The sequence below is a fragment of the Clarias gariepinus genome, chromosome 23 (genome assembly GCF_024256425.1).
Source record: "Clarias gariepinus isolate MV-2021 ecotype Netherlands chromosome 23, CGAR_prim_01v2, whole genome shotgun sequence".
In the NCBI taxonomy this organism is placed as follows: Eukaryota; Metazoa; Chordata; class Actinopteri; order Siluriformes; family Clariidae; genus Clarias; species Clarias gariepinus.
Genome location: NC_071122.1, coordinates 4,852,055 through 4,868,595, shown reverse-complemented (window position 1 = coordinate 4,868,595; position 16,541 = coordinate 4,852,055). Strand labels below are relative to the sequence as shown.

The 16,541-nt window shown below is 38.2% G+C and overlaps 1 protein-coding gene across 5 annotated transcripts in view; it reads right to left on the bottom strand.

Moving 5' to 3' along the window:
• odad1 (outer dynein arm docking complex subunit 1) overlaps window positions 1-15,750 on the bottom strand; it is a 74,328-nt gene extending 58,578 nt beyond the window's left edge. Inside the window, exons 1-15 of one of the 5 annotated variants that reach the window (XM_053483907.1) lie at window positions 15,684-15,750; window positions 15,101-15,188; window positions 14,902-15,001; window positions 14,107-14,296; window positions 12,709-12,837; window positions 7,868-7,981; window positions 7,700-7,767; window positions 6,770-6,951; window positions 6,311-6,436; window positions 6,078-6,160; window positions 5,425-5,593; window positions 4,264-4,427; window positions 3,188-3,291; window positions 2,735-2,825; window positions 1,364-2,612 (exon numbers count right to left, since the gene is read on the bottom strand). In XM_053483907.1, coding sequence (XP_053339882.1) covers window positions 2,502-2,612; window positions 2,735-2,825; window positions 3,188-3,291; window positions 4,264-4,427; window positions 5,425-5,593; window positions 6,078-6,160; window positions 6,311-6,436; window positions 6,770-6,951; window positions 7,700-7,767; window positions 7,868-7,981; window positions 12,709-12,837; window positions 14,107-14,296; window positions 14,902-15,001; window positions 15,101-15,167 — 1,698 coding nt within the window. In that variant the 5' untranslated portion in view covers window positions 15,168-15,188; window positions 15,684-15,750 and the 3' untranslated portion in view covers window positions 1,364-2,501. Of the gene's footprint in view, window positions 1-1,363; window positions 2,613-2,734; window positions 2,826-3,187; window positions 3,292-4,238; window positions 4,428-5,424; window positions 5,594-6,077; window positions 6,161-6,310; window positions 6,437-6,769; window positions 6,952-7,699; window positions 7,768-7,867; window positions 7,982-12,708; window positions 12,838-14,106; window positions 14,297-14,901; window positions 15,002-15,100; window positions 15,210-15,683 lie in introns of those variants that run through there. The other 4 variants (XM_053483909.1, XM_053483908.1, XR_008356162.1 and 1 more) reach the window with 4 other exon arrangements.
• Window positions 15,751-16,541: the final 791 nt, after the last annotated feature.

Sequence of the window (16,541 nt, the reverse complement as noted above, 5' to 3'; positions counted from 1 at the left end):
TCCTGTGCACAGAAATGATTGTCGTCAGCGTTGCTGGAGAAGGCGAGGTGAGCGATACGCTGAGGTCAACATGGTCCCCAGGGTTTGCTTTGGTGGAAAAGGTTCAACAGTCTGGACAGGCATCACCAGTCAGCGCAAAACAGATTTGGTTATTGTACATGGCTCAGTCACTGCACGTTCCTACCTCAGAGACATCATAGAACCCATCATCATCCCCCAATTCCGCCAGCACACCCCCAACTTTCTGTTCATGGATGATAATGCTCCACCACATTGTGGCAGAATTGTCACAGCTCAACTTTAGGAAGCTGAAGTGCCTCATATGGTATTGCCATCAATGTCCCCTGACCTGAACCCCATAGAGCACGTCTGACCAGTTGAAGCAGAGACTGGATGATTGTACATTGCGGCAAATGGTGGAAACACCCGCTACTGACATTGTCAATTTTTGTTACTTGGGGCTATCCCTGTTATTGTCTAAAATTTTGGCATAATAAATATTAAACTTATGAAAATGGTGTTTCTTCTCATACATTATTAGTAATATCAAAGGGAACTTTTACTTATATTATTTAAATTCAGTGCAAATAAGAAAAGCCCTTATGTAAATAACAATATCCCTAACCTATTATGAGTAGTGTATAACTGTCAAATAACACATATGGCATTAGGTAATTAAATTATAATGCATAATTTGTATGCCTTCAACATTGTTTTACAATGTAGAAAGAAATAAAAATAAGGAAACACCATGGCGTTAAAAGGGGTATCCAAACTTTGAACTGACGGTGTATATCAGCGGTCTAACTATGTAAATGAAACAACTAAAAAGAAACTATATTTATATTTCTAAATAATTAAAACTCACTAAACTAACAAACATGGTACCACCCTGGCGACCTTAAATAGAGAGCTTAAAATAATCATCATTAATAAGTTAGTAACAAGTTTCTGTTGAAGCCTGTGGATAAAAATATCCCACTGAAGTGCATTAAACGAAATGACAATAACAGGAAATATTGAGGGTGGCTATTAATAATCAATTAGTTATTTATATATAGTAATATCATTACATCCCGGAAAAAAAGATTAAAAAATAAAGCATGAGATTTGTGTGACAGTGTCCCATAAATACAGTACATACAGTGTAAACTTGTATTTCTTAATTATCACTTGTCACAGTGGATGAGATGATTACATTAAAAACATGAGAGTGTGTGATAGTGTGCATACCCTGTTAGACTATACAAATTAGGAAGATCCTCTGATGATAATCGATCTGTGATGTTTTCTAACAGAGCGATCTGTAAATGAAGAAAGCAGGTTCACATAATTACAATAATAGTTTTACTGACGCTGTTTAGCATCATCCTACAGGAATCCAGCAATTTGCAGTCTTACAGTTTGACTTTTGTTGCTGTGGCACTAACTTGACTGGCATACTGTCAGAACTTCACATTACGCATTCTCAGAACAGCCATGTTAAGGACCAATGATCTTTTTACAGAAATGCGGATCCAAAATTCATACAGCCATATTTACAGGAAAACTCCATTCTGAACTTTATAATGAAAATTTGTTTATAATTGTTTTGAAAATTTTTGAAAAAGAAAACAAAAATGCAACTGAATGACTAAACGTCAATTTCAGTTGAAATGTGCTTTAGACTGGTTTTCCTTCAAGCCGTACAAATGACCAAAAAGTACACACTGCACCCTGCTGCTGTCATGCTGAACTGCAACATTAGTTAATACCTGTAGTTAAACCAAATCGAGACTCAGCATATGGATGACCTCCATTTTATCCTATTTTATTCTTCCATTCATCTTCTATAGTACTTATCCTGTACAGAGTCCTGAGGGGGTGGCCCTGAAGCCAATCCCAGGAGACTTTGAAGATGAGGTGGTGGGTGGGGTTGGAAATGGAGTGTATACCCTGGACAGGGTGCCAATCCATCGCCATGCACAAACACACATGCACTACGAGCAAATTGTTAACACAATTAGCCAACTCACATGCACACAGACCCAAGGCGGGAATTGAGGTGCAAGGCCACAGCGCTGACTACTACACCATGGTGTGCCGTCTCCCTTTCTATTTAAATTAGTAACATAAAACTATGTAAATTATATAAAATGTGATTAAAACGTAGTGTTTTTAATACATCCTTTTATGTATTGATGTAGTTTTTGAAGTTGTAACCATACTTTAAAAAATATTTTTGCACTCAAAATATTGAAAGATTATTCATACGATACACGATAAAGCCTTTGAAATTTACTGCAACTATGGTCCCAAAACTTCCAGTAAAATCACCCTATATAACTTGCTTTAAATAATATTTAGCATAAAATTAAATTTCATATCCGTTTGCTATTTTAAAAACAGAGAATGTAGAAGTGCGATTTATTTCTCACAGCATTTCTACACATTTCTGTATTTTTACCCCGACAGGTCCAGGGTCACACAGAAATTTAGATTACGAAGCAAAGCTAAAATCTTTAGAGGCTGAATTCAAGTGTATGCTGTCTGTGGCTGGACAGAGCACTGAGTTTAGCAGACCTTGCCTCTTTGTTCTTCCCAGCATGCAATGGTTCTTCCTTAAGGAGAATCTGCAAAAAAAAAAAAAACATAGTTAAAAATTAAACCCAAGTTTATAAAGTGATCTTGTAAACCAAGAGACCAGGCCCAGTGGTGTGTGTGTGTGTGTGTGTGTGTGTGTGTATTTTCTTACTCTGTTCATAATATGGTGGCGCAGTTCTTGCTGGGTCAAAGGTCGATCTTCTTCGTGTGGGAGCAGCAACTCATCTACATCATAGTCGTCACTGGGATATAAACGATAACAACTTTGTCATTCACAAATTTTGAGCAGTAGTTTTTTGTAGGAGCTCGCAGGTCGGAAGATCTATAAGTTTAAACATGACAGAGCCTTGTTTTTAAACTGGATATGAACTTGTTTATCTGTAATTCGTTTTATACATATATAAAAGTTAAGTTGACTAAAAAATGTCTGTCCTGTGACTGTTCCAATGGTGCACATGAAGGCCATGAAACATCTATTCATTCATATGTGGTTTAAGAGACTGTAGACCAGGTGTGGGGAATTATATTTCTAGTGGGCATGTGTATATACTGTAATACTGTATGTGCCTTTACATTTTTAGCACTACCACCTTTAAATACTTACCCAGAAACAAGTGGCTGTACGACAGGAGCTTGATTCTGCATCTCTGAACTTTGCCCAAGCAGCACCTGAGCCACTGATTTCGGATCATAATCCTTCTCCAGGTCCTGTTTAAATACAAAAATATAGATAATTCAGTCTAATTTGACAGAACTGGATTTAAACTCTTCTTTAAAAGCCTTTAAAAAGGTTCTCACTGTGTACAGTGCCAGTTATCGTAAAAGTTATTAGGTTTAGGGGCAATCATTTTTCACATAGGATCAGGTTTGGACACCTTTTTTCCCCTTAATAAATGAAATAATGTAAAAACTGCAATTTGTATTTTTGTATAATTTGTGTAATATTAAAATTTGTTTGATGAGCTCAATCATTTGTGTAACAAATATGCAAAATAATAATATTAAAAAAATACTTTTTTATGGTACTGTATACCACTGACCCAAACCTAAAACAAAATTATCATAAACAGTAAAGATGAATAATGTATTACATTCTTATACCTTTCAGTGCAATTCACAATTATTGTGAATTATCTAACACACACTTCTAATGCATAAACATCACGTACACTAGGGTTCAAACGTTGCTACAAATGCAAATATTCTAGTTCTGTCAAATCAGACAGAATTATTCATAATTTAATAATAAATAAATAAATAAATAAAGAGATTACACTGATTGCATTCCTTACACTTTGTGAGAGCTTTACATGTAAGGTTTAATAACTTTTTGTGTTGTATGAACAAAGACTTATCACTTAATTACAGTATAACTGATTCCTGGTAGAGGAGCAACGTTAAACAGTGCCACCAAGTGTTCAAACCCAGAACATATATATTTTTTATCTCTATTGCTTATAGCAAATCAACTTTAAAATGAAGTGTAACTTTTATTTTAGCATGTTTTGGTTACACCAGTCCCTACTGTCCACTTAAGAATTACAGTGATTAAGATATAAAACTGCAATAATACAGTATTCATTAGTGCTATTAATTAAAGAGTAAAAAAGACCTGTTAAAACCAAAAGCATAAAAGTAATGTTTAAAGCGTAAACCTTTATTGTTCCGTTGATGTTCTACCTTGGAGTCGATAAAGGCTTGCACAGTAAGCAGCTCATTAGTTTTCTGCTCCACCAGCCTTAGGTATGTCATGATGTTGGAGTCTCTGATTACAGCCAAAGAACCGAGTGAATCGTCCACAGCTGTACAATCACAGTCAATCTTATCGAATAATTCACTCACTCCTACGTTAACACACAAAAACACAAACAAATAACACAAATACAAAAACTTCTTCCTGAACGCTAACTTAACGGATCACAATACATAAAGCTTGCTCCAACATTGCTCTTGTTTTACTCATCCTCTTTATGCTGTCTTTATTTGTGTAGGTTTAGTGAAACCTCTGTTTCTATAACTTCAAAAAGATTAGTTGAACAAGATGTTACAGCAAAATAATGGAGAAGCGACACGGTCTGGAGTGTTATTCTGAGCGTATAACACATCTGCCAATAGTGACAATGTTTATTATAATCACACTTTTTAAAGGATTCTAGTTGGAATTGATGTTGTGGAAAGTACAAGAGACAAGTTAATTTCTTTCTCACTTACATTATAGCAGAACTTATTACGGGTATTCAAAAATACTGCACCCCTTCTGACCAACCAGACCTGAGCATTTAACTGCACAACATTACATAGAATACTAATGCACAGTTAAGCAAAGTTTTATACTTTTTTTACACTTGCAAAATATGTAATAATTATTCCTATAAAAATAATGTATTATGCATTTTTTATTATTATTAGTTAATTATATTTCCAGATTTCGATTATTTTTTTTAATGTAACACTTTATGTATCTTTTAATTTTATCACAGTTGCCACAGGGCGTGGAGTCGCCACTCTACAGCTACAGTGCTCCTGGGGTGACCAGAGACTCTGGTTACTGTATGGATGAGGATTTACATGTTCTCCCTGTTCCCCTGCTTTCCTGTCAGTACCTAAAACACGCCAGTAGTTGGAATGACTATGCAAAAATTCCATACAGGGTGCTTCCTGGAGTAAACTCAAATAAAGGACAAAGCACTTACTGAAGATAAACAAATTAGTTCTATAACCTCATACATTCAAGTTGAGAATCATTTGCCATCTGCCTTCATAATGGGATGTAAAGCAGATCCAGTATGAGATGGAATGTAAATGTTTTTATATTTTTTAATCAGCCCTGTCTCCCCTCACTTGTTTTAATCTGATCCAGAATTTCTGTGATTTCTTTTGTCTGGGCCTCGTATTCCATGGCCTGGGCTTCAGCTTCCTTCTGCTCCTCCTCCATCTGCCCGAGAGTGTTGTGATGTTCCTGCTCCTTCTGCTGCTCCTCCACCTGGAACTTCTCCATCTCCTCTTTGATCTGGATCAGAGAACAGAAACACAAAGTTAGTGATTGTTGGATTCATGGTAAATTTGATCTTAAAAGGAAAGAGATAATCATCTGAGACATGTTTAGTCCTGTTTAATGTTGGACATGCCTGGGGTCCGCAGATGAAAAACAGAAAAGATTTTAATCAGAACTAAATCTTTAAAACTTTACCTTTAAAACCTCTTATCTGAATATGATGCCACATACTGTCATAGTTCACATTCCGTTTGCAAATTGCTACACTGGTAGTTACAAATTTCTACTATTAGTACCTACAATAACAGGCCCATACTACAGTATGTGAAAAATCACTTTTTACTCAATCTTGGACATTCACATGGGTCTCAAGTGTCTGCGGAGTTACCATTCTCCTTTAACTTTATTGCTTCATTGCACACTAATGAAACAGACATTAAACATGTCCTGACTGATATAGTACTTTTAGATTCAGCTTTAAATAAAAAAATAAACTCACCTGTCTGATTTGATCTTTCAAAGCCTCGGCTTGTGTGTTTTGTTCGTTTACGTAATTAAAGAGCGCAAAGTTTCTGTCTTCAGCTGCACACAGTACACCATATTATATAGCGATCAGTTTAACAGATACATTAAAACATTTTTAAAGATGCATTTTGAAGCACTGGCCACCTTATTAGGCCTAAACTATAATTTCAGAATTGATTAGATGGAGATTAGACAAAGCTGACTCACCCTGTATAAATTTGGTGACTAGCACTTCCAAATCATCCTCGCCGGTCACCTGATGGATTTGCCGGAAAACTTCCTCCAGGGTCTCGGCTGCAACCTCTGAGTCAGACCTCCTTTGTGCCTTCATTTCTGCCGCCATCATCATCATTATTATCATAATCATCCTAACTTCTAACTATCCACAGAAGTGGCTAATCTAATCTAATCTAATCTAATCTAATATACAGTACTTTCTACAGTATGTGTAAAGTTGGCTTCAGTACTATTTAATGAATGCCCCAGGGAACTTTTCTGAGGAAATATAGGAGTTATACTATTAAAAAATTACTAAACAGAGGATAATCATTTATAATTTTTCTTTAAATAACTCCTTTTGTTAAGGGTTAGATTTCTTTTAGATTTTCAGCCTAAGATTATGTTATGTAACTTTTTTCCAGGTGCCAGTATTTCTGTAGCTCTTACCATGTCTGTGACTGAGCACATCGTCCAGTCCTGCCCTTTCGTTGCACTTGGTAGCCATGAAGTCTTTAAGGCGCTGTTCATGTGCGATCAGCCTCTCCAGCTCCTTCATCTCTGCATTGTACTGTGCCAGGTCCTTCGCTGCCTTCTCCTTCATCATCATCATCTTCATCTGGGCCTCCACTCTAAGATCATATAAGAACACAAAGTGTGTTTATGTAAACAAACAATAATTATCTAATTATATCTAATTATTATTATTCTAATTATTATGTATAATCAATAAGCAATATAAGAAAAAACTTAAGCACAATATACTATGGAATTTGCCTCAGCCAAAGGAAGCCGATGTTGCCCATAGCTGGTCTGAAACTACAGATGAAAGACACTGCTGCTCTAGGGTTCACTATTTTTCATGCCATTTGCACCTCACTGCTTGCTGCTTTATTTGTGAGATCGTCAAAGCTGTACTGACTTCGATTCGCCTAACCCAGCCCGGCCCAGACTCCACAGAAAATTAAAAGTATTTGAATGAAAGGCTTCTATAGACATTGGAGAGAACCCTGAGGCATGAGGAATTGCATGAAGCAGAGTGGACATCTGAGCTTGCTTTACTTTTTACTGGCAAGGCTCAGCTGGAATATTATGTCATTTCAGCTGTGAAGGTAGATCTCAGCTTTCCTCTACTATCACTTGATAAGGTTTCACAAATGGTCCTACCAGCATGGGAGCACAAGGACAACTTGTTCATCAATGATCATACCACCCAATACACAGAGGCACAATCTCTCCTCTGCAACATCCAAAAACGTGGCCCCTGATGCTGCTCTGTAACCAGATGGGGTTGCTAAAGGACATCTTAACTGACCAAGATACCCTGTTCATTTCAATGCTGGTACTTTACTATATAAGCACTCAAGAAATTCAGTTCACCTGGCATCATAAGCTGCTGTTGACATGCTGATGACATCACCAATCTCCCGCCGGATTTCATAAAGCTCCTGTAAGACAGAAAAATCTCCCACATTAACCACAATTCAGCTTCTCATGCATGTGATCACACCTCGACCTCTGTGACCCCTGTGAAAGGTCAGTGCTGACCTTTTCCAGTTTGTGGTGCAGCTGCTGGAAGCGAGCACGCTCAACTCGCAGCGTCTCCAGCTCATCCCTCAGCTGGCTGTTTTTTGCTAGCTGCTCGTTGAAGCGAACAAGAGCCTGTACAAAGGTAAGAGAGAGAAAAAAAATCACCTAGCTGAAAAACTTACAGCAGAGAGAACAACTGCACAAGAACCTCACAAGTTCCACAATGTATATTCTTAACTATTTAACCTGCTGGCTTCTTCCGATTTATCCTCCCAGACTGCTGAAACTTTTGTCAGCGTGAATGATATAATAGGATGATTTAAAAAAAACTTGCAGGCACATTTTTTCATTTTAGCAACAGAAGAGATCCTGCAAATCATCCTGTCCTACAATCCCACCATCTGTCTATTGCGACAATGCTATAGACCATGTCACAAAAACTCCTACCTTTTATTACTACCATTATCAATAGCTTTATAACATTCGGTCATGTATCATGCACCATGATGAAACTTGCTCTCATGAAGACTATTCCAGGAAAACAAGACCAAAGCTTACCTCTGATGCACAGGAGAAGTTCATTTCGAGTTACCAGCCTTAGAAATCACCAATTAAAATCACCTCAGATTAGAACCGTTATGTAGGGTTTCCAGAGCATAAGTAGCAGATTCATCTCAATATCAACTGTTCAAAGAAAATGATTGCATATTTTGGACGCCTTCAGCATTGGATTACAAAGTAAAAAAAAAAAAAAAATCAGGAAAGACCATAGAATTAGAGGGGTTGTCCAAACATTTAAAATTAGCGTTAAAAAGTGTTGTGTTTGCAAATATGAGATGGATAGCACTATTTTGTGTTTTTAAATCCTATTTAAAATTTAAATCCCATTTCATCAAATTTTGTACAGTTCTATAACAAACACTGATCCCATATTCCTGCCGGTGCTGTGTCGAAGTTGGTTCCCCCATCAGGATGCGTTTTTTTTAGCCCCACCCCCGTGAAATCGGCACAGGGAACGCGCATTTAGGAGAAGGCTCGCCCGCGAAGGGTTATGCGCGGACCACTGAGATTCTACGGAGCGCGATAAAGGCCAAAAAGGAAATTGTTAGCGTTTTTTTAATCCCCTGACGAACTCTAGCCATCAGGATGTGTTTCCCTTGTTATCTTGGACATATTTAGAATAATGAACCTCGGCCGAGTCACTTGTAGGCTGTAAACATGTCAGTATTTTGTCTGATATTTCATATCAAATATGCCTTTTCAGCAAAACCATAATGCCAAAATAGAGACCCGTCAGATACAGTCTCAAGACATTAATAATAATAATAATAATAATAATAGTAATAATAATAGTAGTAGTAATAATAATAATTATATATATATATATATATATATATATATATATATATATTTATTTATTTAATAATTATTAAATAAATAATAATTATTTAATAATAATAATTATTATTATTATTATGCGAGATAATAAGCATTTTATCCGCGTGATGTCAATTCACTAGGTCACATCTATTTGAATAAACCCAAACTGCATATGAAAGAAATCAGCACTCGTAGTGGTCCATTTCTTTATATTAAATATATACTGTATTTTTTTTTAATAGCATAAACAAATCATGGGTAGTGTATACCAGTGATTAAATATAAACAATACAACGCATGTACTGATATGTTTACAGCCTACAAGTGACTCGGCCGAGGTTCATCATTCTAAATATGTCCAAGATAACAAGGGAAACACATCCTGATGGCTAGAGTTCGTCAGGGGATTAAAAAAACGCTAACAATTTCCTTTTTGGCCTTTATCACGCTCCGTAGAATCTCAGTGGTCCGCGCATAACCCTTCGCGGGCGAGCCTTCTCCTAAATGCGCGTTCCCTGTGCCGATTTCACGGGGGTGGGGCTAAAAAAACGCATCCTGATGGGGGAACCAACTTCGACACAGCACCGGTTCTGCATTTTCTATTTTCAAGGCATATTGCTTTGTCATCTTCCTTGGTAAATCCATATGTTTTGTCACAAAGCGGAGCAGAACGAGGTGAATCTAAGTGCAGATGAAGTATAACAATGTTAGACGAGAGCAAGGTAGGAATGCAGAAGCGAAGTTCAAAACCGGGAGATCAGTCAACGCAGCGTCTAAGCCAAATCGTAAAACGAGAGCCGTAGTCAAAAGAGGAGGCGTTAAATCGGTAACCGGGAAATCAAGCAGCGAAGTGACAATCCAAAAAAACGAGAAACAAAAGCCGTGGTCAAAACAAGGAAGTGCGAGATCAAAAGCTGTGAGTTCAAGCAGCAAAGCGACAAACCAAAGTGAAAGGCGAGAGAAGAGAAGACAAGGAAACAAACAAACTTGGCAACATGAAATCATAGAAACAAAACGCGAGAGAATCGAGGTAGTCCAGCGATTTAAGCAGCACGCAGGGCATGCTTAAATCGCTGGAGTATTCAGCAGAGGATAGGAAGCAGGTGCACAGCAGGGGCGGAAACGGGACAGTGGGGAAAAAGACTCAAGACAGGTAAGACAAACAAATGCATGTGTCAACCGTGACAGGAAAAAGTGCAGACAGGACGTGAATCATGAGAGTAATGGGCTTGAGGCGAGACGGCGTAGCTGGGATACATGAAATGTGGGGTTTATTCTTCGCATGGTTGAGGGAAGCCATAGTTTGACAGCGCAGGGATTGACGACCTTGGTAATCGTGAATGGACCAACATATCGGGGAGAGAGTTTGCGGGAGATGGTCTTAAGTGGAATATCTCTGGTGGCGAGCATGACTCTCTGACCCACCCTGTACCTTGGAGCTTGAGAACACCTCCAATCCACTTGTTTCTTGTAGGCCTTGCTGGATGTATTGACTTGTTTATATCGCTGACAAACATCACAAGCTACCACAAAGCCAGAGACATCCTCCTTGATGGTTGGCCACCAAAAACGCTGCTGGATTTGGGACAGGGTTTAGACAGAGCCAGGATGGCAAGAGAGCTTGGAGCAATGTGCCCATTTAAGGACCTGGGAGCATAGAGTGAGTGGGACGAATAGACGATTAGGGGGCCTGGTTTGTGGGACAAGGCACACTTCACCCTAGTTTCTATATCTAGCTCAGCCACTGCAAGCAAGCAAGGCAAAGGGACGATGGTGTTACTGGTGTTGGAGTCTTGGGAGGGGGTAAACTGCCTGGAGAGAACATCTGTGCTAGTATTCTTAGATCCTGGATGGTAGGAGAGGATGAAATTGAACCTGGCGAAAAATAGCGACCAACGGGCCCGGCAGGAGTTCAGCCTCTTGGCGCCTTGTAGGTACTCGAGGTTTTTGTGGTCGGTCCAGACCAGGAATGGAACCTCCGTTCCTTCTAACCAGTGTCTCCACTCCTTCAGGGCTAGCTTGATGGCCAGGAGCTCTCGAGCTCTGACTTTGCGTTCCTTGATCAATGATGCCAAGAATGTTGAAGAATCAGCATGGGAGGAGCTGGTCAATGCCGTAAAGAGAGATGGGACCAGCATTTCCAAGGCTACTATCAGTAATTCACTAAGACATCATGGTTTAAAAACTTGCATCGCACGGAAGTTTCCCCTGCTTAGGTCAGCCCATGTACAGGCCCGTCTAACGTTTTCCAGGGACCATCTGGATGATCCAGAGGAGTCATGGGAGAAAGTCCTGTGGTTAGATGAGACCAAAGTAGAACTTTTTGGTCTTAACTCCATTTGCCATGTTTGGAGGAAGAAAAATGATGAGTATCATCCCAATAATACCATACCTACAGTGAGGCATGGGGCTGGAAGCATCATGCTCTGGGGGTGTTTTTCTGCACAGGGGACAGGACGACTGTACTGTATTGGGCAAAAACCTCCTTCCCTTAGTCAAAGCATTAAAGATGGGTCGTGGCTGGGTCTTCCAACATAACAATGACCCAAAGCACACAGCCAGGAAAACCGAGGAGTGGCTCAGTAAGAAGCATATGGACTATTTAAAAGCAAAATAACAGGTCTTTGAGGGTCAGAAATCTGGCTGATAAGCAAGTAATCAAATACCTATTTGACACAGTAATTCACAAATAAATTGTTAAAAAAAACATATAATGTGATTTCCGGAGTTTTCTTTTTAGATTCTGTTTCTTACAGGGGAAATGCATCTATGCTGATAACTGTAGACCCCTCCTTGATTTCTAAGTAAGAGAACTTGTAAAATCACAGGGTGATCAAACAGTGATGATGAACAGTGCTCCGTGGGATGTTAAAGGCTTTGAAAATCTTTTTGTAGCCTAAGCCTGCTTTAAATTTCTCAATAACTTTACCCCTGACCTGTCTGGTGTGTTCTTTGGACTTCATGTTGTTGTTGCTCCCAATATTCTCTTAGACAACCTCTGAGGCCGTCACAGAGCAGCTGTATTTGTACTGACATTAGATTACACACAAATGCACTCTATTTAGTCATTAGCACTCATCAGGCAATGTCTATGGGCAACTGACTGCACTCAGACCAAAGGGGGCTGAATAATTACGCACACCCCACTTTTCAGTTACAGTATTTATTTGTAAAAAATGTTTGGATACATGTATGATTTTCGTTCCACTTCTCACGTGTACACCACTTTGTATTGGTCTTTTACGTGGAATTCCAATTAAATTGATTCATGTTTGTGGCTGTAATGTGACAAAATGGGGAAAAGTTCAAGGGGGCCAAATACTTTTGTAAGCCACTGTATACATACACACAGTATATATATTTTCCTCTCCATCTTTATTTAAGATGGGAAAAACCAGTACCAGTCGGAAAGGTGTGCAAACATGAAAAGCTATAAAAAAAATTTAAATTGTTGTTCATGAACTCTTTTATGTGCTCACCCGGTCAAGTTTATTTTCCAGGGTCCGCTTGGCCATTTGGGTGTGGCGAGTCTGAGGCTTCTGACTTTGACCGGTATTACCATCTCCTTTCCTCAGCTCTTCCAGTTTCTTCTTTATGCTCCGGATCTGCTACCACACACACATGCAAACAGAATTAAAACTGTTTAAATATGGTTGATGTTATGATGCTATGACTTTTTAATATTAGTCTCCTTTATAGGTAACATGACCTGATTTGCACAGTGCTAGGCTTGTGGACACAGTTATACTTTTTGCAATATACTCATACTTAATTGTACAGAGACTGTAAAGTCCCAAAAGCTGTGATCTTGTAACAGAACCATTTTTTTTTGTGTGCACACAGCTCTCTCATTGGTTTCTGACTTCTGAGTATGATGTTCCTGTAGGTTCTGCATGTAAAGTGTGTTTTAAATAAAAATCTCAGCCAAGTTGTTGCATATGTGTGTCATGTGTACATTAAAGTGCCCCAATTACGCCATTTTAAAGGTTGCTAATATTGCTTAATGAATCTCTTAAAACAGGTTTACATGTATGCACGGTCAAAAAACACTTTAGTTTTCTCCAAAAATATATTTAATTTTACCCCATTTCTAAATTAATTGTAAACGACTCGTGTGAAACAGTTCAAAGATTTAGTCTGTCCAAACCCCTCCTTTCCGGAAAAACTAAACACCCATTACCATAACTGAACGACGGCTCTGGAGACCCATCAATACATAGAAAAGATGGTGTCGGTTTTACTGTGTAACGAACAAATAATTGTATATTAATTGTGGCTACCAAAATCGGGAGGTCCTCCTCCCCGCTCTTTCCCGGCTGTTCGTTTGAAGGCAGGTGAGGGAAAGGACACAGCGCATGCGCACTTCGCGTGTGCAGATGCATTTTTTCCCTCGGGGCTTGCCGTAGAAGCTAAAAATGCGAGTTACAAGTTTAGTTTTGGTGAATGGTGGAGAATAAACAGTTAAAAAGGATTTCGTGTGCTCTCGTTTTTATATTTTTTTTATATTACAAAGTGTTTAGGCGAACCTGGCATGAATGCTCGGTCACATTAACAAGAGTGTGGTAACGGTAATTGTAAGATGGCGGGCAAGTTGTTCGCGACGTAGAACGTGAGTGGACATTATGCAAATATGTTATGGAGTGACGTGGATCCGTAACAAAGTAAAAAAAGATTTGCTAACGACTCGTTTAGGCAAATGTGAGCCGATTCTTTTTTTTAATAGACAAAAACTCCATTTATCATGCACTGTCAGCGTCACAGATAGTGCAGATAGTTTATGTTTACATACAGCTACATGACACACTGCATGAAAGAAAATATTTGAAAAAGCATAATAGTGGCACTTTAATAAGTGTGTAGTGTCAGAGGGTCATCACCTCTCGCTCAAGCTCAGCTTGAATAAGTCTCTCTCTTTCCAGCTGCTCGTTGAGCGCATCCTGACGGTTCAGGAGACTTCGAAGCTGCTGGGTGTCGTTGACGTCGTTCTGCTTGCGTGACTGGCTCTTGGATGCATGCAGGTTCTTCTGGAGCTCCTCATGCTCCTCACAGAGCTTCTCTATCTCCATTCTGACAGGTGGAATATGTGCACAGAGTGACAGAGGCACAAAATAAGTTAAAAACTACATAAATAAGATGAAGAATATAGTCATAATCTAAATTGCACCAATTCAGAACTAAAGTATTTTTCATAATTTGGAAGTTGATTTAAACACATGGTCTTGATTTTCATTTTTATTTGTGAGTTTTCTAAGAATTCCCAGTGTAATATCCACACCAGGGAGGTTGTAGATAAAGATAATATTCTCTGGAAACACTCAGGATTGACCAGGAATACCACCTAAACAGGACAGCAATCCTGCCATGTTCACCTCATGTCTGTCTCAGTTTATTCCAGGTTCTCTGGTTTTCTCTCAGAAATATCCTAGTGGCTGAATTTACACATACAGGCAATTTAGATTTACTATCATGCCAATTACTGGCATGTCCTTGGACAGTGTAAAGAAAGAAATCAGAGAACCCACACTCATACGTGGAGAACATATGAAACTCTACATAGACATTAACCTCAGCTCTGGATCGAACAAGAACCCTTGAGCTATGGCGCAAAGATGCATCTAGATGTGCAGATTTAAAGAAAAAAAAACATGTGTTTCTAGGATTGTCTTACTGACCGCTGTTTGCGAATAAGCTCCTGGGACTGGATGCTGTAGGCCTGCCGATCCACCTCCATGATGCGAAACTGCCTCTGCAGCTTGCCCATCTCTGTCTCTGCTGTAACACACACACACACATGGAGAGACTAAAACAACATCTCATATTTATTATAAGAGCTACATTTTTCATGGATGCCCGCTTTCACTATGTGCATACCCAGCGCATCAATGTCCATGTCGCTGGAGTCGGACCTGACGCTTATCGCTGATCTTCCACGAGGCATGATGACAGTCAGCTAAAACCTCTGTGATAACAGAGAGATGTGGTAAAGGGCTTTTAGGGAAAAAAATGTTTTAACAAACTTTAGTTTATTGATTTTGAATTTAAAACCTTTGTGTTGCTTTTCTCTCCAAAATTATTTATTATTATTAATTATTATTATTATTATTAGATAGATAGATACTTTATTGCTGCCGAAGGAAACTACAACATAGCAAGTATAGTAAAACTATACATTAGAATAGAATATATTATTATTATTATTATTATTATTATTATTCATTGCATTTCACACAGCGCCAGATTAGTTATTAATTAATGTATATTATTTAAAAAGTAACAAAAAAATAAACAACATCATATTCATTAAATAATCAGATCTTTATAGTTAACGTTACTCATTACGTCACTCAGTTCCTGCGCTTTTAGTTGGATTTTTCGAAGCTCTGACGCTAATTAGTAGTTAGACGCACATTATCCATTTTTAGTTCGCCAAAATAATGTAAACAATATTTCTTACCTTTAAAACTTACTTTAGAAATGACATAAAACCAGAAAATCTCAATAAATAACCTGCACTCACTGACTCCTACTGAGAAAGTTGTTAGCAACCGTTACTAAGCTTCTCATACAGTTCCTATTTCCGGTCTCCATACTAGCGAAAACAGTGTGCACAACAGCGCCTCCTGTGGCAGTGTTCTGCATACTATAAAGTAACATAATATAGGGGCACGTGGATAAAAACGAGAGTGTTGCCTAATCTCAAAATTAGGCTGTTTTGTTAAAGATGCAACCAATAACACAGAAATTATTAAATTAGATTTAATAAACTTATAAGAAAACAAAAACTTATATGATACGTATATAAATATAGGAGTATACACTGATCTCAATCACACCACCACACAGGAGTAATATCTTTTTAAACATTCTCAAGTCACTTTTCATGCATTTTTGCACAGCAAAATTTTTGCATTTTCTTCCTCCCCCCATATTCCTATATTTCTATATTTTGTAATATTTTCATTATGCCCTTACTTGTACAATTTATTTTACTAGTTAAATTTTTTTCGTATTTCTTTTCATTAATATTTATTCCTTATATATAGTTTTTATTTATTTTTTTAAAGTCACTGGTGGTCGTACAAGCATTTCACTGCATATCGTACTGTGTATGACTGTGTATGTGACAAATAAAATTTTAATTTTAATTTGATTTACACTGAATGTCGCCTTGCATGTCCAGGTTCAGTTCATGCCACGGGTCTGTGTCCATTGAGTTTGTGTGTTCTCCTCGTGTTAAGTGGGTTCCCTTTGGTTCCTCCAGTTTCCTCTAACGATTTCCAAACAGGGAGTGTATTTACATAAGATACTCAAC